This window comes from Arvicanthis niloticus, chromosome 8 (assembly GCF_011762505.2).
Source record: "Arvicanthis niloticus isolate mArvNil1 chromosome 8, mArvNil1.pat.X, whole genome shotgun sequence".
Lineage (NCBI taxonomy): Eukaryota > Metazoa > Chordata > Mammalia > Rodentia > Muridae > Arvicanthis > Arvicanthis niloticus.
Genome location: NC_047665.1, coordinates 54,771,429 through 54,795,814, shown reverse-complemented (window position 1 = coordinate 54,795,814; position 24,386 = coordinate 54,771,429). Strand labels below are relative to the sequence as shown.

The window sequence follows — 24,386 nt, the reverse complement described above, 5'->3', positions numbered from 1 at the left end:
TGGTGAATGTAGATCTAATTGCCAGTAAGTTGCTCTAAGTAGTATAAGTCAACCAGAAGTACTGCGTCCCAGCAGCCGCAGCTCCACTCTCAGCAGCAGCAGCAGCACTATCCACATTAGGAGCGTCAGGTAGATGCCATGACAAAGGCTCTCATATTAATATTCATCGGAAAATGGAAAATTAGGGTGTTCGGCAGCACTAAAATAAAAAGGAAAAATACCCAATCTGGGCTCAATGAATCTGTTTCAAACTCATAAAATGTGTAATTCTTGTTATTATGCTTTATTATTTTTTTTACTGGATTTGACACTAGAATAAAATTGAATTGTTTTACTTTCTGGTTTTAGAATCTACTTTTCTTACTGTCATGAACACAGCTTTATAAAAATACTTTAAAATATCATAACTAAGTTATTTAAATTGTCTTCTCTGGCCAAGAACTGAAAACAAACAAACAAACAAAAAAAGTTTTCATGAATATATGTCTTATAACTTAACTACATTCCATTAATTAAACAACACAAAGAAAATTCCATAATCTTCTAAAATTCGGTCATCTAAGGAAAATATGACCTGACTACATATATTTAGTATGAAGGCAAGTTCAGATATTTGCTAACACACATATAAATGAAGACTTCCTGCCTTATCGACTTGAATTCTGCTTAATATGCACTGAATATTTTATCATTCTGAACCTCATACAGTATCTCTACAATGTCTTTCAAAAATCTTTGATGTTCATGAAACTTTATGGGAGGATCTGTTTATATTTATACTAATATAATATATAAATCAATATTAATAATCATTTTATGCTTTCTCTCTCTTTGTATTATTCCCATACTTTATCCATGGTTTGCTCTGTACTAACAAAACTTAGCAGTCAATCTACAAATCTTTGAGACCAGATATTCCTGGATAACCCAATGACCTTTCAAGTATATCACAGTTATTCCTTCTATGCTAATATTTCCCACAAACAAAAGGAGAAAGGACACACCTCCCATACAAGCAATATCTTTAGACAAAGAATTACAGGAAGCAATTGACTACAGAAAGATGGAGAGTTATTATCTTCCTTTAATGGTTATCCAATACAAAGGGTCTGCCCTGAAATCATATATACAGAAGCAACACTTATCTGATAAACTTCTGTATATATAGATATACACCTATGTAACAGTATTAAAGAAAAAGCAGTCGTCAAATTGAAAGGGAGAGAGAAAAGGCACGAGAGTTTGTGGGATGGGACATGAGAGGGGCTGACAGGAGGAAAGGGAGGGTAAGGAATAATGTATTTATATTTTAATTACAGTAATTATAAAACAGTGCTTATGAATGCCTTACTTGCTCTCATTTGTAACATAAAGTCAGTATCATGTTCCGAAATACAGAATGAAAGAAGAAAAACATTTTAATAAGTTATAAACTCTCTTCAGTGACTGAACTTTTGCATAAATACCCTTTCTTTGCCTTTGAATCTCTCATCAGAACTTGCTTTAGCCTCTTCATGAAAACCTCTGTATTTCAAAAACTCCAAACCAAAAGATCCCCTGTGGGCTTCTGAACAAACATGCACCAATGGAAAGGAGAGACTCAACATTAGGCAAATTGATGCAACGTGCTTGTTGTATAGTAGTTTATTACTTATTGAAGTTACTTACATGTCCACGGGAAAATATCTGAAGTTTCTATTCAGGCCATCTAGGACTTCCATATCCTCTGAAGGTAACTGGAATTCAAATACCTATCACACAAGGAGAAAATGTTTTTTTTACAAATTTACCCTGTAAACTTGCCAATCTTAAAAACTTAGACAAATTGGATTGGTACAGATGCAACATTCAAAATATCTAATAAATTTGTGAAAGAAATTAAAGGCATTGAACAAACTACACAGATTATTGGGGACTATCAGGCAGAATAAAATCATTTTTCTTTTGTGCACTCTTTTGATTAAAACTTTCAGAATTTTACATGTTGTATTTCATGATTTATTCCCCAGCCCCTACCCTTGCCATTTTGTTCACACTCTCACTCCTTCTCATCCAACTGGGAGATTACTTTTTCTTTTGCATCCTTTTTCATTGAACCTATTTGTCAATTCATTTTTGGTATCAGGACAGCCCTACTATGTGGTCAGCTATTCGTGGTTACATTGTTAAAGGAAAGTAACTCTCCTTTCAATAGCCATCAAATATACCAGTAGCTGCTCTGTTAGTAATTTTATTTCATGTACACCCTACTTCTTGCTGCTAGAATTTTGTCTAGCTGGAGCTTGTAAATGTCTTGTGTATGCTGTTATAATTCCTATGAGGTTAAATGCATGCCTGCCCTGTTGTGTCAGGAAACACTGTTTCCTACATGTTATTACCACCCCGACCTTTTACAATCTTCCTGCCTCTTCTTCTACAAAGATCCCTGAGACTTGGGGTGAGATGTGTTGAAATTGTATTACATGAGGAGTCTCAAACATGGCCATGGAAGAAACAAAGATGGTGTCACCCAATGACTACATCGGTGTGTACTTAAAAGTTCTGAAGAATTATGAACAATATTTTTAAACATAGAGGTTAATCTACTAATTTTCTTATATAGAGTTATACTTGAACAATGTCCTTTCAAATAAACTTTAAGCCAGGAGATGTCCAAATACAAAATATATGTTTGGATAAATAACTGGGTTGAAACACAACTCATTTTCTAAATATATGCCATTTTTAACCAGAAGATAATTTTCAAGGCAAAAAATAATTTAAAATTTTATAATCATTAATAATTAATTAATAATTCAAAATTTTATTTTTAAAAATAAAAAGGGTATATGTTATTAAAACTACAGAAAGTTTCAAATTTAGAGCAAAGTACAAAGCTCAATGGAATGATTTCCTTATACTTAGGTTCATATCTTGTGGGATTATTCTAATATTTACCGATATTTCTAGAAGTTAACACAGATATAAGCATTTAGTTTTATAGTATATTAGCAATTTTTGTAAATCACAACACTCAAAACTTCACCTTCACAGGAAAGATTAGAGAAAATGATTTGACAATTGACAAATAAATTACTTAGAGGTTTTCTAAGGGAATTCATGGGTAAGAAAGAAACCCAGAGTTCTAGATACCCAGAGCTCCCTGTTACCTGAATGTTCTCTTTCATCTCACTCTGTTCGTAACTATGGGCCAGGGCAACAACCCCACGCTGCACGTGGTATCGAAGGGCAATCTGAGCTGGACTTCGATTATGCTTTTTGGCCATGCCACAAAGAACTGGATCATTCAAAAGAAATGGAACATTCTGGTCCACCCTAGAAGAAAAAGCAGAAATACTGAACTCCAATAGCTGAGTGTTTGTTTTTTTAGGGGCCTTCCAAACAGTTCAAGATATTGCTCTAGACAAGAGATTGTCACAAAATTTCCCTGGATTAAAAGAATCAATATTCTGTCGAGACTTTCTATTGTTTCTCTGAATTAGTTCAGAGTGAAGCCCTGAAAAGGGAGGGTTATACAAATGAAAAGTGTTGTGCTTATATGACACCTTTTAACCATATCAATGTCCACTATGGCATAATAACCCCAAGGGAGCAATTGTGGCACACATACTGTGATGGTTTATATACGTTCAGCCGAGGGACTTAAAGCCGCTGTGGGCTTTAAGACCTTCATCCCAACTTTTTGGAAGCCAGTGTTCTGCTAGCAGACTTAAGATGAAGATTCAGAATCCCCAGCTTTTCCTGCAACATGCCTGCCTGGATGCTGCCATGTTCTTGCCATGATGATAATGGACTGAATCTCGCAACCTGTAAGCTATCCCAATTTAATGTTGTCTGTATGAGAATTTCCTTGGTCATGGTGTCTGTTCACAGCTAAAACCTGAACTAATACACATAAATGGGCTGTAACCAATAATTCTATAATTATACTTAAGACTCGTTAAACAAGAGGGAAACCATGCCCTGTACATGAAACCTAGTGAATTACTCAGTTCTAATAAAGTCATGGATATTAGAGAACTTACAACTATTACTTTATTAAAGTAGTATAATTTCTAACAAGAATCTAAACACCTATCTTTAAACCCACTAATAAGTGTAGTCGTCCCTCCTCCTCAAAGAAAATTTTTGTTGCAACAAATGGAGACCACTACAGAAAACTAAACCAAAATCAAGAATTGTGGCACCCAGTCCCTATGGATTAATCTACAAAGTACTCCTGACCATAAGGCACAGGGAACATTGCTGAAGAGGGGGCAGAAAATTGTCTGAGCCAGGGGATCAGGAAACATGTTGTAAAATTGTTTAACCTAATGACATTAAAAGCAACATCCATAAAGTCTCATCAATATGATTGACCAAACATTAGCTAAACAAAGGTAACTCCAATGAGTATATCAAATTGGATGAAGAACACCCCATGAGTCCTAAACCCTACATAAAGACCTATAGGTAACTGAAGAAAAATGGGAACAGGAAACACATTATTCTGTTGTCTAATATCAAATGGTCAGCTCTGAAAACATTTAGGTATTATTGTATGGACTATATAGGCATACACACACATACACACACACACACACATATATATATACATATATATATACATAAACATACATATATATATACATGAAATAATAATTACTGAAAATGAGGCCATGAATTTGAGGGAAAGCAGGGAGGGGCATATTGGAGGATTTGGTGGAAGGAAAGGGAAAGTGCTATAATTAAATTATAATTTCAAATAAAAAAGCTGTCCTTATTACCAAGCTATAGGACGTTGAGACCCCAGGGCTGCATAGGCAACCAGAATAATGTCTCTTGACTTGCAGAAATCCAGCAGCTTGCTCTGGTTCAGATAAGGGTGACATTCTACCTATGGATGGACAATAAAAAACATATATTGTACTATAAAAAATTCCATTTAATAAAATAGTTTTAAGTCTATCTATCTATCTATCTATCTATCTATCTATCTATCATCTAGTGTGTGTGTGTGTGTGTGTGTGTGTGTGTGTGTGTTGGTGTGTTCTTTAAGGGTCAAATGAGTTATTAGATTCATCAAAGCTTTAGAAAAGCAGCAAGCACTCTTAACTGATGTGCCATCTCACTACCCCCAAAAGTGTCAATATTAATATGAAAAAATTATAAAAATATAAATACAACATAAGAAAATATATGCAACATTACAACACAATTAGTGTCTCATATAAAGTGATTTCATACCAGTGATTGAAAGTTATGAGAAATAAGTTAGAACAAAAGACAAATGTGCTTAAATGGTTGATTTGATTGCAGAAGCTCCAAAGAAGATGATGACTATGATGCCATCAGAAACAAGGTCAGCTAATGTTCTGTGAGTGGACTTCATCTACCATTGAAACTCTTGTAAGTAGGTAGCTTGTCAGTCTACTCTGGATACTTTTTATAGCCTCCAGTCAGGAAGCTTTTGACTTTGGGGTTTCATTCATATCCACAGATTCTTACATGCATTGGACACTAATATTATCCTGTCTTCTTTACTAAGGCACAATCAAGAAGAGATTTAATTAAGAATCTGTGATGTTCTCTCAGCTAAAGACAACTGCTATTAGAATTTTGTGTTCTACAAATCTAAAATGAGTGAGAAGTGGCAAGGAATAGTTTACCTGCTATGTGACAGAAAGAACATGAAGAACAGAAAAAGAGGCTTGAGTGGTCTCACCTGGTTGCACACAGGCTTGTACTTGAGCCCAGGCTTGTTCAGGATCATCTCCAGCTGTCTGCGGTTAAAGTTGGACACCCCGATGGACTTAGCCAATCCTGCATCTTTACACTTCTCCATGGACTGAGAAAGGAGAAATTGCATAGGGTCGTGCATATCTATTCATAAAAGCATGGCAGCAAGTTTTATATCACATTGAAACAAACTAGAGTCATTTGAGAGGAGTTCTCAATTGAGAAAATTCCTCCCTAAGATTTGCAGATAGGTGAGTATGTAGGGCATTTTCTTAATTAATGATTGATTTGGGAGAATTCAGGCCATTGTGGGTGTTGATAGTCCCTAGCAAGTGCTTCTGGATGGTGTAAGAAAGCAAGCCAGGCAGTAAAACAGTACTCTTCCATGGTCTTTGCTTCCATTCCTGCTGCTAGATTCGCCCTTGTTTGAGTTTTCCTGACTTCATTCAGGGCTTGACTGTGATATGGAAATGTAAGATAAAATTAACCTTTTCTCCTTCAAGTTGCTTTTGGCTTGTTTTATCATAGCAATAGAAACCCTAACAAAGAACTAATGTTAATATAAATAAAAAATTGAACTGTTTATATATGTTTATATATATACAAAAAAAGCTAAACATAAGTATGACAAAGGATTAAAAAATAAATTAAAAACCAAATAATCTAATTTAAAAACTGTATTATGGAACCAATAATGGAGTAACAAATGAAAAAATATATAAGTGGCTAAGAAATAATTTTAGAATATTCAACCTCCATGTCTATAAGGAAATGCAAATAGAAACAATTTTGAGACTTAATCTTAATTCAGAGCATGTAAGATCATGGGGAGAAATGAGAGCATACCAGTATAAATATGGGGAAAATGAAACACTTATTCACTGTTGTTAGAGGTGAACATTGGTGTAGACACTAATGAAGTCGATTTAGAGGTTTCTCATGAATCTAGAGATATGTCTACCATATGACACAGCCATACCACTAGGAGTACATCCTCCTCTCAAGACACTTGCTCACCCATTTCTGCTCTACTCACAGTATCCAGGAAATGAAAACACCTAGTCTCCATCAAGAATGAAAGGGTAATGTAAATTTGGACCATATGCACAATGCAATTTCATTCAGCTATAAACACCAATAAAATTCTGAAATTACCAATTCCTATTAAAATTCTATTGCAATTGGTAAATAGATAGAGCTGGAAATAAATAATTATTCAGAGGGAAGCATCCCAAAACAAGGAAGATGAATATCACATTTAAAAAAAAATACGTGAATCCTAGCTATAAATCTTACATTTTGAACTTACATTAGAGCATTGTAGAGGTCAGGAAATATGAAAATGGCCATGGAGGGGTCACCTTAAAGGGAGAGGAGAACATAGGAGGGATGAAAACAGGACAGAAGTGGTAGAGGAAGAAGTGTTGAGTAGTTTAGGGAAGGGATGGCGGAATAGAGTGGATAGTACGGGAGAAGTAACCTCTTCTAAATTCTTATGAAAAAGCCAGATGGAAGCCTACTAATTTAAAAGCTTCCACATACATATATATGGAGATAAGGGAAACTTGAATGAGGTTACTCTCCAAGGAGGGGAAAATGCCCTTCCTAGTTACCATAGAATATCAAATAATAAAACAGGTGTTGTTGCTTCTTAGAGTATCATAGACAACCCCAACAATCTGAATTGTTTTTGGGTACCCTCCATAACTTGATAGTAAGATATTATTGCTGCAAATAGCACACAGCTGACTTACAGGACATGAAGAAATAAATCTGGTAGTGATCTGGCTTTTTATAGTGCTGGGAGGTGCTGTGTACATGAATGAGGGATAAAAAATAATCAGCAAGTTTATTTAGCCATAAACCTTGAAGTACAATAATAACCCACATGGAAAGATGTGTCCAGTGGTGCAATATTGCTACATCTGCTTTTAGAGTTGCAGACCACTTTCTGCTCAGATTTAAGGATGACTCCAAAAGATATAATTTATATCTGGACTGTTAACTAACCCACAAATATGTAGTTGTCTAGGTCATAGATCCTCAAGGAGAAACTATTATACTTCTGCTAAATGAATATATCAATAAACTGCCTGCTACCTATTTATGTTTATTTCTACAGCCTAGTGTAGCTCCCAATCCATACCAGAAAGCATCTTTTTTTTTCAGTAGATGGCAATTTATACTAGCTCACAATTGGTCAAGTTACAGAACATAAGAGACTGTGATTTGCTCATTCCTAAGTTAGAAATCTATATTAAAGGTTTTTCTTTAAGGCTCAGGAATCATCATGGGGGTGGGGGTAGAAGTATGACAAGGCCTGAATGTAGTGGAGGGCTGCTGTGAAACAGGTTTGATTTTTTTAATATGTCAAAATTTTGTACACATGAACTCACAGCAGCTGCACCTGCATGAACAGTCCTCACAAGTTTAGAACCATTCATAATTCCATCGTGGATCAGATGGGTCTTACAGATTCCCACTCCTAGCTGAAGAACTATTGATAATAGTTTTCATCATGTGCACCTTCTGATAGCATGCCCATGTTGGAGTACATCAGCCACGCCCATCAAACAGTATTAAGTGGACTCAGGAAATTTAAAAAGAGCACAGGAATTAAAATGACTGTGTGGGTAAGGAGGAGTTGGAGAAAAGGACATAGGCACAGATTTTATTAAAAACAACCATATATGATATTTCAAAGAGACCCCTCTCAATTATATTCCAGTCTTCATTTCTATTTTTCCTTTCTATTTAGTCAGGTTTTCTGTCCTACTACTTTAGGGAGACACCTGTGAACACAGGATGCTTCCTAGACTTAAGGGTGCACACTCCAATTTCATAAGTGAAATCATGGCCTGACATTCTCTTTTCATGTTCTCTGAGGTCTCACCTTTATGGACTCACCTCCCATACAGCACAGAGATCTACCATCTCAAACGACACTTTTCCATTTTCATCTTTTGTATATAGCTCCTCTGATGGCTGTAATAAAAGCAGTTGTTATAGAAATCTCAGCAAAGACATGCACCCCACCCATTACAATGGCCTTAAGATTCTACGGGAAACAGAAAAGTAAACATCCATGTAGTAATTGGAGAACAGCATCATCTACCAATAGCATAGACAAGGTTAATTAGGCTACATGATGCAAATGGCATACCTTAATTGATATCGGGTAATGAATAAGATAGAGGTCAACAAAATCTAGCTGAAAGTTTTTCAGTGATCTTTCTAAGCCAACTCGAACCAGTTCTGGTCGATGGAATGTACACCAAAGCTGTAGGGTTAAAGAATGGAAGTTGTCTTAGATTAAAAATAATCAGAGTTGAGAAATTTTGTAATGAGTAGAAAGTGATAGCCACAGGGAATACTATGCACTTCAGTTGGGCAATTTGATCTGATCTGTATATGTATGTCAACTTCAGAATATTGCTACTTACTAATATTTGAATTAATATGGGAAAACACTACTAAAGATAGAAAATTTATCAAGACATAATATTCAAATCTCTGAATCATATAGTCTTATGGTTTTACTGCTATAAACAGACACCATAATCAAGGCAACTTTTATAAGGACAACATTTAATTGGGGCTGGCTGACTGGTTCAGAGATTCAGTCCAGTATTATCAAGGCAGGAGCTTGGCAGCATCCAGGCAGGCATGGTGCAGGAGGAGCTGAGAGGTCTACATCTTCATCTGGAGGCCACTAAGAGAAGACTGGCTTCCAGGTAGCTAGGCCTAGGTTATTAAAGTTGGCACACACAGTGACACACCTACTTTAATAAGGCCACACTTCCTAATAAAGTCACTCCCTAATGCAAGCATATACAAACCATTTCATTCCATTCCATGGCCCCCATAGGCTTGTTCAAACATATGAGGCTTTGTGTGCCATATGTAAATGTAGCATAATGCAAAGTACATTTAGTCCAACTTCCAAAATCCCCATAGTCTTTATCAGTCTTGACAATGTTAAAAGTCCAAAGTTCAAGGTCTCTTCTGAGATTCAACTAAACACTTACCTGTAATTCCCAAAGCAAGACAGAAAATGAGTTGGGAAAACTTCAATCTCTGCATCTTCATATCTGATGTCAAAGCAGTTTTCAGATCTCCAACTCCTTTTTCATCTCTGTTGACAGCAACAAACTTCCTATTCCTGGGCTGGTTCCACTCCCTGTTAGCAGCTTTCCTAAACAGGTACCCCATGTCTCTGGCATCTTGAACATCTTGGGGACTCCAAGGAAACTTCAACATTACTGCTTCTTGTTCCAATGTTTGAGATCCACACATGATATTTTAGGCTCTTCCAAAGGGCTTGGGTCACTTCTCCAGCTTTGCCCTCTGTAGCACTCTAGGTTCTGGTTGACTTCACTTCACTGTTGCTGCTGTTCTTGGTGATCATCCCATGGAACTGGCATCTCCAATACACTGCTGCAACTAGACTTCACCAATAACCTCTTACAGCCTCTCTTCATGGTGTCAAGAATCAACTTCTTTGCATAATCCTTTCAGTTCTGAGCTGTGAACTGCAACTGAGGCTTCACCTTCACCAATGGCCTTCCATGGCCTCTCACAACGCCAAGCATCAGCTGCTTTCCTTGACCCCTTCATGCCTTCAAAACTAGTTCACCTGGGAACTTTTACAGATTTCCAAGTACAGCTGCAGCAGGAAGCACAACCTTGGCTATCTCTGGAACATAGCTTCCATGTACTCTCAGAAAACTCTTCCGAGATGTTTTCACCTTAGTGAAGTTGATCTCTTCTAAATCAGTGCTAATTTCTTACCTCCAGCTAACCACCATTAGTTGTCCCAGTAGTCTTCTTCTCCTCTTAACTATAAAGCCAGAGCCAGATGACCAAAGCTGCTAAGCTCTGTTGCTTTCTGTGGCTGGAACATAGTCTCCTTCTTCTATTAAATTATCACCATCTATGTATTTTCCAACTCTTTCATTGCCTAAGCTTAACTGTCCTGGAACTTGCTCTGTGGACTGACTTTGAACTCATGCCAGTCTCCTAAACACTGGGATTAAAGGTCTGTGCCCCATTCCTGGATCTAAAACTTACTTAGTCATGGGATGACCTTGAAAGTCAGAGATTTGCTTTTCTCAGTCTCCTGCAATTAGAGGCATGTACTACCTACCATGCCTGGTCCTAAACTAGCCAGGTGGGATCTTGCCCCATGATCATTACTCCCTTAGTTTAATTTAATATTCTTGAATACAGGATTCAGCTTCATTTCACCTCCTGCCTCTTTAATACTTGAACCATATATTCATATTTTTTCATTCTAAGCTTGCGATGCTTATTCAAAATGCTCCTAATGAGACTGATCTGAGAATAATGTTATTAATGATTTTTATTTATTCTTTTTTTGTTGAGATTTCTGTTTTCAATGCAATTAATACAAATCTCTTCACTTTAGCCTCAGGTAGCCTCTTCAGACAATGGCACAAAGCAGACACATACTTCACCAAAATACCACAAAAACAGTCTCATGCCACTTACTGAAATTCTTCTCCACTGAACTGTCTTGGGCCAGGTCTGCACAATTCAAATAAATCTCAGCAACAAAATCTTTCATATTCTTATTAGGATAGTCCATAAAGCCCCACTTAAAGCATTCCACTGCTTTCCAAATCCAAAGTCCCCAAATCTACATTCTTCCAGAAAATCACATGATCAGGCCTACCAAAGCAATACTCAACTCCTGATACCAACTTCTGTCTTAGTTAGGGTTTTACTGCTGTGAACAGACACCATTACCAGGGTAACTCTTATAAAGACAACATTTAATTGGGGCTGGCTTACTGGTTCAGAGATTTAGTCCAGTATCATCAAAGCAGGAGCATGACAGCACCCCATCATGCATGGTGCAGGAGGAGCTGAGAGGTCTACATCTTCATTTGAAGGCCTTTAAGGGAAGGTTGACTTCCATGGAGCTAGGACTAGAGTATTAAAGCCCACACTTACAGTGACACACCTACTCCAACAAGGCTACATCTCCTAATCGAGCCACTCCCTAGCCCAAACATATACAAAAAGTAAATTTATATAAGTATCCCATGCCTTCAAATCCCTGGAAATATGTTAGCATTTGTTTATTAATCTAAGTCTTCAAAAATGTGCTTTTTAGACTGAATAATCATTGGACACAAATTTTCAAAAAATGGATAGATGTCATTTAACATTCCATGAACTCTGATATATATCCTGTTGTTTTCAGTAGGAAAGAAAAATAATATTTTAAATGTCCAGGACATTCTAAGCCACCAAGCCATAAAAACCTAAAATTGATCAAGTTAATTTCTGAGTTCACAAATTCAACAGAATTATGCTGCATTAACCCTAGCTCAGGAAAGAAAGGGATTTGAAAGCCATACATTTCTAGAGAGTAAGAAGCTTATGTTCCTCAGTGAATAAAACTAAGATTTATATGTGATGATATGTGGATAAATAGTATTCCAGCAAGCACATTTTACCAAGTACTATAATTTTAGATTTTTATATCACCCTTCATTAATTTATACACAAGCCTAGTATACACACAATACCTTTGTAGTGAGGAATATGTCTTCTCTCTTCACAACACCATCTGCAATCTTGCTTCGAATGGCCTGTCCTGTTTCTTTTTCATTTTTGTACACATAAGCAGAATCAATATGGCGGAACCCAGTATCTATTGCTATTTTAGTAGACTCAAAAATCTTACTTGCAGGAACCTAGAGGAGGAAGAAAGGGTATGATTTGGACGAAGATGTGCCAAGAGATGTGAATTTAAAAATCACCATCATGTATCTACTCAACAAGCAAGCTGGGCAGACCTGATCAAACCTCTGAGGTCCGTGAATTCCATCTGGAGGCAGTGAAGACACAGCATCAGAGGCTTGCCAATTTGCCCTTCCCCCCACTCCTCTTCTAATATCTCAACGCCCATAATCAGCTTGAAGAAGCTAATGAAGAGTCAGCGCCCCTATTCCCTGGGCTTGGAGACTAAGGTGGTAAATGTTGGGCTGTCTTTCTAGGGAAAAGTAGTGGTTTTGTGGGAATAGAGAGGATTAGCTAGGATTTATTGCATAGCCATAACCTATTAGTAGAAATCTATACAATTATTACCAAGATGAAGATATAAATTCTTAAATGGCACCAATTTACTTTGATTACAAATTTTAAGGTTTTCATTGGTACTGAAAAACATATATAAAAGAAAAGGGCCTTATAGATTCTTTCTCCCTAACCTGAGTAGCTAAAGTTGCCACTCTGGTTTGCCAACCAGAGGCCAGTTAATCCATAAACAAAGAATACAGAGTTACATGACAATGGGCTACTGAGTCATCCCAGGAATGAAGATAAGAGATAAACATCCCCCTGCAGGAACTGCTCCCCGCCTCCATGGACCAGTTTGGCAAGATATTCAAAAATTGGAAAACAACCAATCGTGTGCACCCACGCGAAAGTTTCTCCTTTTCCCCACCCCGAGCTTATATTAACCCTAAACCCCGGAGCCACGAGGTCGATGCCCCTGTCTCCTACATTGAGACACGTGTCGGCCCGGAACATTCCACCATTAAACTACCTCGTGTTCTTGCAGCAAGTTGGTCTTCCGTGTGTCCTTTGGGTACGCTCCATCCTGTGACTCGAGTGGGGTCCCCTTTGGGGGTTTCCCGAGCCTTACAGTACAAGCTTCTTATTGATATAAAAGTGAGATGAATATTGTTACTCTTATAGGCATTGTACCAGTATAACACATTTAGGAATACAAGGCTTAGACCCAGTCCTTCTTTAACTTTTTTTTAAACTGATTTGAGATGGACAGCCTGTGAGTTAAGGGACTATAGCAAATTCATGGCTTAGAGTTTATTGTTAGGGTGTTTCCTATGTTTTATTTAGAGATAGCTGAGTGGAGTTAACAGACACCAGTCCAGATTACCTTACATGGATAGCTGGTTTTCAAAACATCAGAAATCCACAGAATTGACGTGACAAACACTTCTGTATTAATGTTCATTTTGATTAGAGACCTGTCTGCTCCTGACAGCTTCCTATATTGAATTCTAAGAAGAAATTGAGCATCTTTGGAGTTACTCCAGTTGTGGTGAGACAGCCACTAGACAAGAATTGCCTCTTCCCATCTACAGACAAATTATTGTCCAGAAAAGGACACACTTGCAGAATAGTCGACTGATTATATCTGCCTAGACAGAGTAATCAGCCCTTAATAATTCTGCATCACTAAGGTCTGTCAGATGATCCTGGGCCAGAAGGCGGAAGAACAGATGTTCCAACGTTTTGAAGTAGAGGGAGTGTCCAGGTGTTCAGAGGTCTCTATAAATTGGCTAGGTTTTAGAAGCTATGCTTTGTACTTCCCACAATTATAGTTAACTCAGTCATTCTGGATTTCTGACGGGGTTGAAAACTTATAGCCTCATAGCCAATCCTGGCTATTTACCTTGAGAGAAAAGATTTGAGTGGATGGTCATCAGCTGACATTCATCCTAAAGCCAGGTTCAGAACTAAATGTTTTAGTTAGGATAGATGACAGAGGTTCTGGTTAGTCAACAAAATGATGGACTGGGTATTAGGACCATCTTGTACCTCACTGGTAGAAATCAGCATATTTATGCTCTAATTGTATTTTGAGAGAAAAGTTTCATTTTAACAGGAAAGGTGATATGTAGGAGGAGCTAAGGTGGGAGGAGTACTGAGAGGAAGAAAAGGAGTAAGAAGAGGAGGAAAAGAAGGAGAGGAGGAGCTAGGTGATGAAAGAGAGAAAGAGGGGGGAGACAGGGAGGCAGATGTTCATGTATCTCTACCAGTCAAAGATAGTTGATATATTGGTTGGGTAGTGGGTTACACCTCTGATTGAACAATACCAAACTTATAAAGCCTATGATTAACATTTTTTAAAAAAATGTATAAATGCAAAAAGGAAAAGGGGGCATTTTCTAAGGGGGGGATGGGGAAAGGGGATGGCATCTGAAGTGTAAATAAAATATCTAAAAAAATAAAAAAAATAAAAAAAATAAAAATCACCATCAAGCCTCTTAATTAAATGACAAGGCACCAGTTCCTAGAATCAGATTTCCAACTTTTCTTTTCCATAAGGCCCTACAGAGCTTCCAATAAGTAGAATGAATTACATAGACAGAAGTAATCACTTTCTCAAAAGTTGACTTTTACCTGTTTGGGGGTTTTCAGTAGAGAAGACTGATTGGATATAGGTTCAAGCCAATAGAAAGTGTTTATTAGCTGGCCTATGACTACACTGGGTAATTAGGATCCTAGTGTAGCATTGAGTTTTCTTCAGTGTGAGCTTTTAAGTACAAAAATCATATCTTGGGTTGACATACTTCAGTTAAAAAGAACAGTTAGCCAGAAGCAGAACCACAGAAGCCAAAAAGCAAGGTTAGTGGTGATAAGTTTATAAAAAGATAAAGAATATGTTCTGTGGAGGTATGTTGTGAGGTTTGGGGGATGGGGATGTCTCAGCAGGCCCATGCTATGGCATCTCTTCCCCTTGTGGTACCAACCACACACTGGTATAGTATAGAATAGAGTTTATTCAGGGCCTGGGGAGGGGAGTTGATAGGGTAGTAGAGGCAGAGAGGGCCATGACCATGTAAAGAGAGGGGAAAAGGAAGGGGGAAGATGTTAGGGGACAGAGGGATCAAGAAAGCAAGAGTACAAGAGCAAGAAAGAGCAAGAAAGAGAGGAGGAGGCAAGCAGCTCCTTTTAGAGTGGGCCAGGTCTGTCTGGTTATTGCCAGGTAACTGTGGGGAGGAACATAACTGGCTGTTGCCAGGTAACTGTGGGGTGGAGTTTAGACAGAATGTTAGCAAGTTTCCAATAACTGTGGACTTTGATAGACTAGGACTTTGTTTAAGTTTTGGCGGGTGGTGCTGTCTACATATTTAGTTTTACAGCCTGAATAAAACCTCCATCCTGTGCTAAGGTCTGGGGAGTTTACTAAGGTCTAGGGACCTGCTACATTCCCTAATGGTCTTGAGGAATAAGTAGAATCATGGACTTATCCTGCTTTAGTTTAAGATGCTGTTAATCCAATCAGAATGAGAACTAAATGTTCAGCAAGTACCAACAGTAATTATCTAATGGGTCCAAGAGAGCAGAGAATGGTACTAATTATTTCCCAACCATAGCATGATTTAAAAAAAAAATACTCTTGATTAATTAGGATAGAAATAGTAGCTTTTCTTTTCTTTTTCTTTTTTTCCCAATCTGCTTTTAAACCATTTTAATTACATGCAAGTATTAAGGTCAGTTCTAGGTTGAGGAACTAGCAATACAATAGATGCAAATAGTCAAGGAACAAGCAAGACAATAAACACAGTCAAAAAAAACAAGCAAGCCAGTAAACAAAGTCCTGTGATCACTCCCTTGATCACTGTTTTTAAGGGCTTAACAGGATGACCAAAATATCTGAGCCTACTTCCCAGTTCCAGCCCAAGGTCTTTTTCATGTCTGAAGCCTACTTCTTTGTTCTAGCCTAAGATTTAGATTCCTGCATGAAATTACTTCTTTGTTCTAGCCTAATGTCAGATTCCTGCCAAGCAGCTCTTTTCTTTGTCCTTGGCCAGTGTCAGATTCCTGCCAAGAGGGTAGTGGGCTTGATTATTGCTGGCCTAACAGCTTTAGTTACATTAATAGCTAGCACCACTGCTTTTGCAATTACTTTGACACAAGAAGTTAAGACAGCTACTTTTATTAATCATTTAGCAAAGAACTGTTACTAATGTGTTGAGTATTCAGGAGGATTTAGAAGGTGTTTGAAACAATGGTTTGAGGCTCCTTATCTTATTCAAATTACTAGAAGGAGGTTCAGAGTTTAAGAATAAGGAGCCACCTTGAGTGTCATGCTAAATACCAATGGATTTGTGTTACTTCTAAAACTTGCAATGATAGTTATTATAATTAGGAAAAAATTTAAAGACACTTGCATGGTATTTGGCATAATTCTAACACCTTTCTTGATGTTTTAACTTTGTATGGTGAGATTACAAATTTAAAGAATGCTGCTCTGCTGAGCTTTGGTGCTGCAGATACTACTGATAAAACAGTAGGTTTTCTTTCAATGCTAGAGATAGTTTTCTTCATCTCATAAGAAGTATGTCTAAGTCTCTCTAGATTTGTAGGATCATTTCTGTAAGGAAATTTAACTGCTGTTGTAGGGCCTCAGGTTCTGATCAACCAGTGTACTTAGTGGGGAAAACATCAGAAGAGCCATGTTTACTCAAACCATTACTACATGCCCACCAAGTTGTCTCAGAGGTACAGTAATATTATCCATATGAATTTACATATAAGGCAGAATAGCAGGCATCAGAATAAGGAGAAGTGCTTAGGTTAAAAGTTTCACATATTATACAAGTTTTAGCCCCTTATAAATCTTGTAACATTAATTTTGGCTGCCTCCCAGCCATAGTGAATTTTGTCAGTCAATGGGCAGACAGTCTACTTAGTTCTTATCTCTCTATATTGTACAGTGCTAGATATCTCAACATAACCAGAAACCCTGGCTGATTTTTGTACGGAATGATTAACACTATCCCCAAGGACCATTACTGTGGCACTGAATCTAACTTTACAGGGTTTGTTTGTTTGTTTTGAAGACCCCCAAACTTGGGAGACCCTTACTGAAGTCTCGGGAAGTTGCGGCCACCCACAAACTCCAAGACACCATATCTGGATGCAATCAGCAGAGGTTTATTAGGGAAGAGAGCTGTCAACCAGCGGTCAAACTGCACACTCATGCAGGAGTAGAGTTTGACGATGTCAGTCAGTCTGAGGAGGGTTTTAAAAGGGGTAAACCACAAACCAGGAGAATGGGAAAGGAGGTGAGGGGTTTTCAAGGATACATAACATAAAAATAGTGGAACATTTCAAAGGAACCCACCCCAAATGATTCAGAGTCATGTGAAAATCACTCTGCACACTTACTCTTCTTGAGAATGTAGTTTTACCATGTCACTGTGCCCTACCCTGTTATTACCAACTATTTCAGGTTAACTATTTCTCACTTGCTCCGGCCATAGCCCCACTTAGATGACTTGTATCCTTTTTGTGGTTAGGAATGTGTCTTCATGCTTTGGGCCTTCCCCATCATGGGTGGGTTCTTTTCACTGAGGCTTGAGGGCCTAAAATCTTACATTCAGTTCTGCCTTCTGGAACCTGCATTCTTTTGTTCAGATCTAGGGTAAAGAAAAAGCCTATATATATATTTCATAAAATGGTCTTTATAATTTTTCACTCTACAGTTTGTTTTGTTTTTCCCCCATAGGCCAGAAGTTTTTAAGAAATATTTTATGATGCCTCAATTTTATGACCCAAGTTTTTACAAATGGAAATTCTCTTGTTTCTGGTAACTGGGGTGGGGGTGGGGGTCCAGCTGCAGGACAGTACAGAATTATAAACTCTATTTTTTATCTCAAAGTTAAAATTTTATATCCTCTGTGCGCGCGCGCGCGTGTGTGTGTGTGTGTGTGTGTGTAAGGTTGGAATATTAGATTGCTGGTCTACAGTCATACTGGCTAATACCATCCCTATATCTGTTTTCCTCTGTTCCCAATCTAGGCCTGATGGTGGTTGGACCATTACCCTGTGTTCAAACTCATAGTGTAAAACACAAGTCTCAGGAGGAGGTAGAAGGCCAGGGAATGAAAGGGCCTGGGACCCAATTGAATCTTGATTTCCATGGGTCTGTCATCAGAGACACTTCATTAGGCAGCATCCATAGCTTTCACTTTCTTGTCCTGGCTGTGGTGAATCCAGGGTTTAATGCCAGCTACCTACACAGCCATAGGAGTGGATAGAATTGAAAGGGTTAAGAATTTTCAAAAACTCCTAATAGGCAAGCAGAACCAAGAGTGCAGGTCAGCTTGATCGTGAGCTCTGTGTTTCAGGAACGTGGCTGACCACAAATAGATGGCTGATTACTTACAGGCTCTTAGAGAATAGCCTATACAAAATGTTCCTTGGATCCTGACACAAACTGAATAACGTGCTGGGACTTTCCACAGATATTTTCCAATAACCCTTCTTCACTTCACCTGGGTTGTAGTTTCTCCCCTGAGTTGTGGTTTTTGGCTTTAAATTCTTTTTGTCTTCAAGGCCCCGGAGTTAGACCCCACTGCCCCTGCGTGGGTCATGGGTCTTGACCTCAGTATACTGATCAGAAATACACCTCTTGCTGATTGCATCAAGTTCGGTTCTTGTGAGTTAAATGGGTGGCTGCAAATTCCCGAGACTTGGGTGAGGTCCTCCCTTCATGGGGGCCTTACAGAATCATTATATGGATTCCTTTTTGAGTTGATTTTCATTCTTCCTGGGTTATATGCTTGACCCAGACACTATCATCAGACTGGAACAAGAGAAACTGGTGGTAGACTCAGAGGTTGGCTGCATCTCTTGGATATTCCAACAAATAACCTTTATGCAGGACTGAAATGCTTATAGTGACTTGAGAAATGAATAGATAGCTAGAGAATTCTGCCAACTGTTGGTCTCTGAGTCTGAGGAGCAATGAGGGAGTCCTTCAGAGATAATCTTATTGGGGGATGGGGGTAAATCTTTCCTTATATGGGATGCGGCAGGCTGAACCAAAGCAAGGCAATAGGTCTCTCCACCCATCATTGCTGGACTATATTGAGCATTTTGTTAGAGTTTATTTTAATATTTTGTTTATTTTTTCATCTCTGATGTCTATATGTAAGATGAAGTTTTAAAGCTTTAGCTGTTAATTGAGAGATTTTAGCTACAAAAGCCAGGTCATGGTCTGACCCCATTGCTAGGCAGATGACAAAGCAGGGGGCCAGTTCCTGGAGGAGCTTCTTAGCTACTATTTGAGTAGTTTTGAAAGGTATAGAAAACTTATGAAAAATATAGGAAGTTTTTATGACCCTTAGACCTGAGCAAAAGAATACAAGTTCACTAGTTCCAAGAAAAAGGAACTGAATATAAGATTTTAGGCCTTCACCGCCTCAAGATACATTCTACATTCCCAGAAGGGTACATTATCCCTGAGTCAGAGGATGCTTCCTGGATTAACATTCAAGATAGGAATAGAGGGGCTAATTAACATTCCTCAGACCTCAGGGTAGAGAACTCACCTGAGGGTAGGGAAGGCCCAAAGCAGGAAGACATATTCCTGATCACAAAGAAAGATGCAAGTCATCTGGGTGGTCCCCAAAACTGGCTAACCACAAGATAGAAGGTTGGGCAAGGTCTTGCCAAAGATGAGTATACAAGATATTTTCGCATGACTCTGGCTGAATTACGGGTTGGGGCTTTTTGAGACTTTCTACTGTTTTTGTGTTGTTTCCTTGGTTTCCCCCTCACCCCCACTTTGTGTTTTTTTCTTTATATATCCTGTATTCCCCTGCCATGAGGTCGACACTCCTCTGCCCCTGTGTAGGTTATGAGTCTCAGCCTCAATCGACTGACCCTGAAATGTACCTCTTGCTGTTGCATCAAGAAAGGTGTCTTGTGAGTTATTGGGTGGCCAAGAATTCCTGAGGCTTGAGGGAGGTCCTCCCTTCCTTGGGGTCTTACGGTTTGAGTCCAGGTAGAGAATGCTTATAACCATCCTGAAAAGGTATCTTTAAAAACACTAGCAAGTAATTGTATTCTCCCCCAACAGACTGGATCTTGGTAAAGTCAGTTTTCAAGAGTTTGTGGGAATGTTGGTCTCTCATTTGGACCCCTTCCTGAGTAGGAGCTCTTGTTTTATATTCACTTCAGTACAAAGCTGGTATCTGGCAGAGACATCCCAAGTTAAGCTGGCCAGTCTAGGTATAACAAACATACTTTGGTCAGAGCAACTCTGAAAGTTCTGTGGACCTGAGATGAGTAGTCTGGTGAAGGTTAGTTACCCAACAGTCCTGCCAATTGTTTCTAGAAGAATAATCTTTCCATATGACATCTTTATCATTTCTTCTTTACTGCAGAGTTTCAGGCAGTACCATGTTATGGTATGTCATCAGAGCCCCAATGTTTGGGTTAAAATCCCCCTTGTCTTTTGTTTAGTCTCAGTCCAGATTAGAAGCTTAGATCTCTCTTTGTACTGGTATACAGAGGCCTTGTTATTTCTACAAACTCTGGTATTCAGAGGCAACAACATTCAGCTGCAAATAGGAACATTCAAATCTATCTCTTGGTCTTTGGAGTTGAGATCTGAAGAATGGTAGTGTTGGACTCTAAGTATCTAAAACCAAGGGATGAGCTCCCACAGAGAACCCACAGGCAGGACTTGTTGCAATAACATGAGGTTTATTGATACTGGTGCACCAGGACTCTGTTGTGTGCAGGCAAAAGGGAGTGCTGAATCAGAGTTGAGGCTGTTTATATATCAATATTCACAAGGCTCATAAAGGCAGTTTTACCTCTTAGTCAATAACCACAAAGGGCAATTTTAACATCTGTTCTCAAGCTTGGTTTCTTTCTCAGTCTCTGTCCCTATTTACATCTGTATCTCACTCTCAATTTACATCTGTATCTTACTCTGGGAGAACTCTTTTAAGTGACTGTTTACCCAGGTGTTTTATTGCCTCTATCTTGGGTCTTTTGTTCTTTTGAAATGTTAGTTCAAGTCCCTGGGATGCACCCCAGGGGCAGCTAACACTTGAGTGTAAATTGAAACTCTGAACCTAAGAATCTTTCATGTTGAGACCTAAAATTTCATTTTTACAATTTATTCTCATATTAGCAACCCTACTCTGAGAAAATGCTTATTTTGCCTCCTTTTGTCTGGTAGCCAAGTTTGGCTTTCTTTGCCAACAGTTTGTAACCTAAGATTTGTAACTCATACAGCAATACCCAGTAACCTTTTATGATCTATTTTGCTAGGCAACCTCTGATAAAAGGGCAAGAAGTCTGTATTTAGTGTGTTTAAATCCTGGGGAAATATGGTCCAGGTATGTTGCCTGCTGTAAACTCCCATTTGGTTTGTCCATTTAAATGCAATGATGGGATGACTCACCCCTTTCAATGGGATGCTGAACAGTGGTGCATCTTTCAGGTCCACAACAGTGTAGACATATTTCTCTAGAAAAACCAGATTCATGAGAATCAGAGGTCCTAGATTTTTTTCATGGGTTGGAGAGGCATACACCAGGGTGTCTGGCAGAACATTAAAATGTCTGTCTCTTTAAGCCAGAAAAAATGGACCATAATTTCCCCCTTTTGTTTCCAAGGTCACTGGGTATTGTTTAACCTGGGCAGAAGTAGTTGATCTACTCGTTGGTTGAACAATGATAGGAGTTTGGTGTTGGGCCAGTCCTAGCATATTGATTATTTCTGACAGGTTCAGACACCAAAATTATGTGTGGTACCTTTCAGTTTATGCAAAAGGTCTTGTCCCAATCAATTCTTTGTTGTTAAACATTCTTTGAGGTATTTCCAACAACTGGGACCTATGTTACAAAATAGGTTCTTACCCACCCTTTGCGGCCATAGAAAAGCCTTGTGATATACCTGTTCAAATGATTGGGCCTTATAGACACAAGATGGCTAACTTATCTTAGAGTTGTTGTACCTACTACTACATTAAAATAACCTATATAACTTTTTTTTTCTAATAGCAGGGGCCAGCTGGGTAACATAGAAACCTCTTTGGTAGCTGTCTTTAATCCTGCAAGCTTTACTTTTATTGCTGAACCATCTTGTCCACTCATGCATTATCAACATAGTAGTGTGACAGAATAAAAGGACCAGGGTGGAAATGTCTCTGTAGTGAATGTGGGAGTAATGTGATACAGGTTTTGGTGAGGATTCTTCCTAGGTATTTTTATGAGAATTTTCCCAAGGAAGACACAGAACTTTCATTCCACCAACTTTGAAATGTAACAATGCGTGAGAAATGTGTACAAGTAAATCTCTTAAATCACATCCTAAAATGTCTCACAATCATTACCTTCAGCCCTATGCAAGCACACCACATATTCTGCTTTTCCAAAGGCAATCAGATATATATTCACTGCTAGCAGAGGCAGTCAAGACACAGTTAATATTCCCAGTTATAAAATAGAAAACAAAATCTGGATGTCAATAAGAGTGAGATCAGGAAGAGGGCTTGAACTGATTCTGCTGTGGTACTTTAAATCTTTGGAATGCAGACCTTTACTCTGTGTCACAAAACAAATTGTGGGTGGGTAAATTTATAATCTTCACATTTGCATTTAGAAATGTGAACTCCCATCATTATGTAAGAGGCTTTTGCTGTATCTGTCATCACTTAAAGCCTAAGTTTATTCTTTGTAGACATTTATCTTTCTAAGGTAGCATTTTAAATTATTGTCTTCTCTTTACATTTGAATCATGACTCGAGAATTTATTTCTTAAGGGTAGAGCAGAAAGTCAAATACAAGTATGCCCATACAGTTTAATAATTCTAAAAACTTTCTTTCCTTAATAAAATTACAATAAAAAGATGGTGGTTTTCACATTCTTCTCCTAACATCAGCCTCGCTTTCTTAGAAGGGAAGGGGATTTGTCAAGGTGAAACTTTAGATGGACACATTGCTCTCTCTTGTCCTTTCCACTACTTTGGTCACTTCAAAACAACTACGTTCTGTCACAATCTTCACAGTCATGCAAGAGGTACATGCATAGATGCAAAATTCAGCTAACTTTTCCAATATCACACAGTAGAATAGTCTAAGCAAGATTGTATACTCTCGACTTGCTTCTAGGGACTTGCTTCTAAGCTACTAAGCTCTCCACTTCATGTTATAGTCTCATCTATCAATTCAGGATCCAATAGTTCATAGAATCTTCCATAAGGTCAGAGCTCTCCCAGTTTTTATATTTTACATGCATGTAAATCTCCCACAGTTGTCAGTATTATGTGGCAAAGTCTACTTATCTCAATTTCAACATTTACTAGGAATTGCTGGAGGCGTTCCTAAAGGAAAACAGACATACTCTTTTGCTATTCTATGCTTCTTATTTGCAGTATCTCTTGACACACCCATTTTCTAGTATTTATCCTTACTGCAAGCAAGGAAGGAAGATGTCCTGTATTGTAGAGATAAACAACTCCCAATTCTATTAGTATTAACAAGGAAGCTGTGAGGCAGCTCTGTGGAGTAATGACTTTCATATTTAGAAGGAAGCTGGGAAATGAACTGAAACAGGGAAAACAGAGCTCAAATCAATCAATCACCAATATCCAAGAACAACCTTTCACTAATGGCCTAATTAGAACCTGTTAGATAATTTCTACTTATTTTTGTTCTTAACATAGAATAGCCCCAGTTAGAAGAAACTGTGAACCAGAGATGAAAAGGACAAGCTCAGTTCCCACATATTATATGTGAGTTTCCTTTTGAGACCCTCCACCCAGCCCTTCACCTTTTGATACCTCTGGGTTTTGATAAGTGCCATAGCCCAGTAGTGGCATGAGGTGGCCATCATTGAGTTGCACACACTGCTGTTTGAAACTCATTGCTCTTCACTCTTCTGATCATGCAGAGACTACATACTTTTTCTTTCATTTATACAGAGTTAAAAAGGATGGACAGAGTCTAATTCCTAGTGTCTGTTCAATGTTTAACCAATAGCATGTGGGGGGGAATGAGGTTGACTCAAAGCAACTATGGAGAGCAATGAGAACCAGTTAAATGATTTATATGATTGTGGTTTCTTCCATAAGC

The 24,386-nt window shown here is 38.3% G+C and overlaps 1 protein-coding gene across 1 annotated transcript; it reads right to left on the bottom strand.

Annotated features, from left to right (window-relative positions):
• On the bottom strand, positions 1 to 24,178 carry LOC117713740 (aldo-keto reductase family 1 member C1-like). Its single transcript, XM_034510196.2, has 9 exons — positions 24,095 to 24,178; positions 12,276 to 12,443; positions 8,882 to 8,998; positions 8,626 to 8,703; positions 5,705 to 5,827; positions 4,767 to 4,876; positions 3,150 to 3,315; positions 1,669 to 1,751; positions 1 to 199 (listed from the first exon to the last, which is right to left on the bottom strand). Exons 1-9 carry the CDS (start codon positions 24,176 to 24,178, stop codon positions 157 to 159), a joined length of 972 nt encoding a protein of 323 aa, XP_034366087.1. The 3' UTR covers positions 1 to 156.
• Between the last annotated feature and the right edge of the window lie 208 nt (positions 24,179 to 24,386).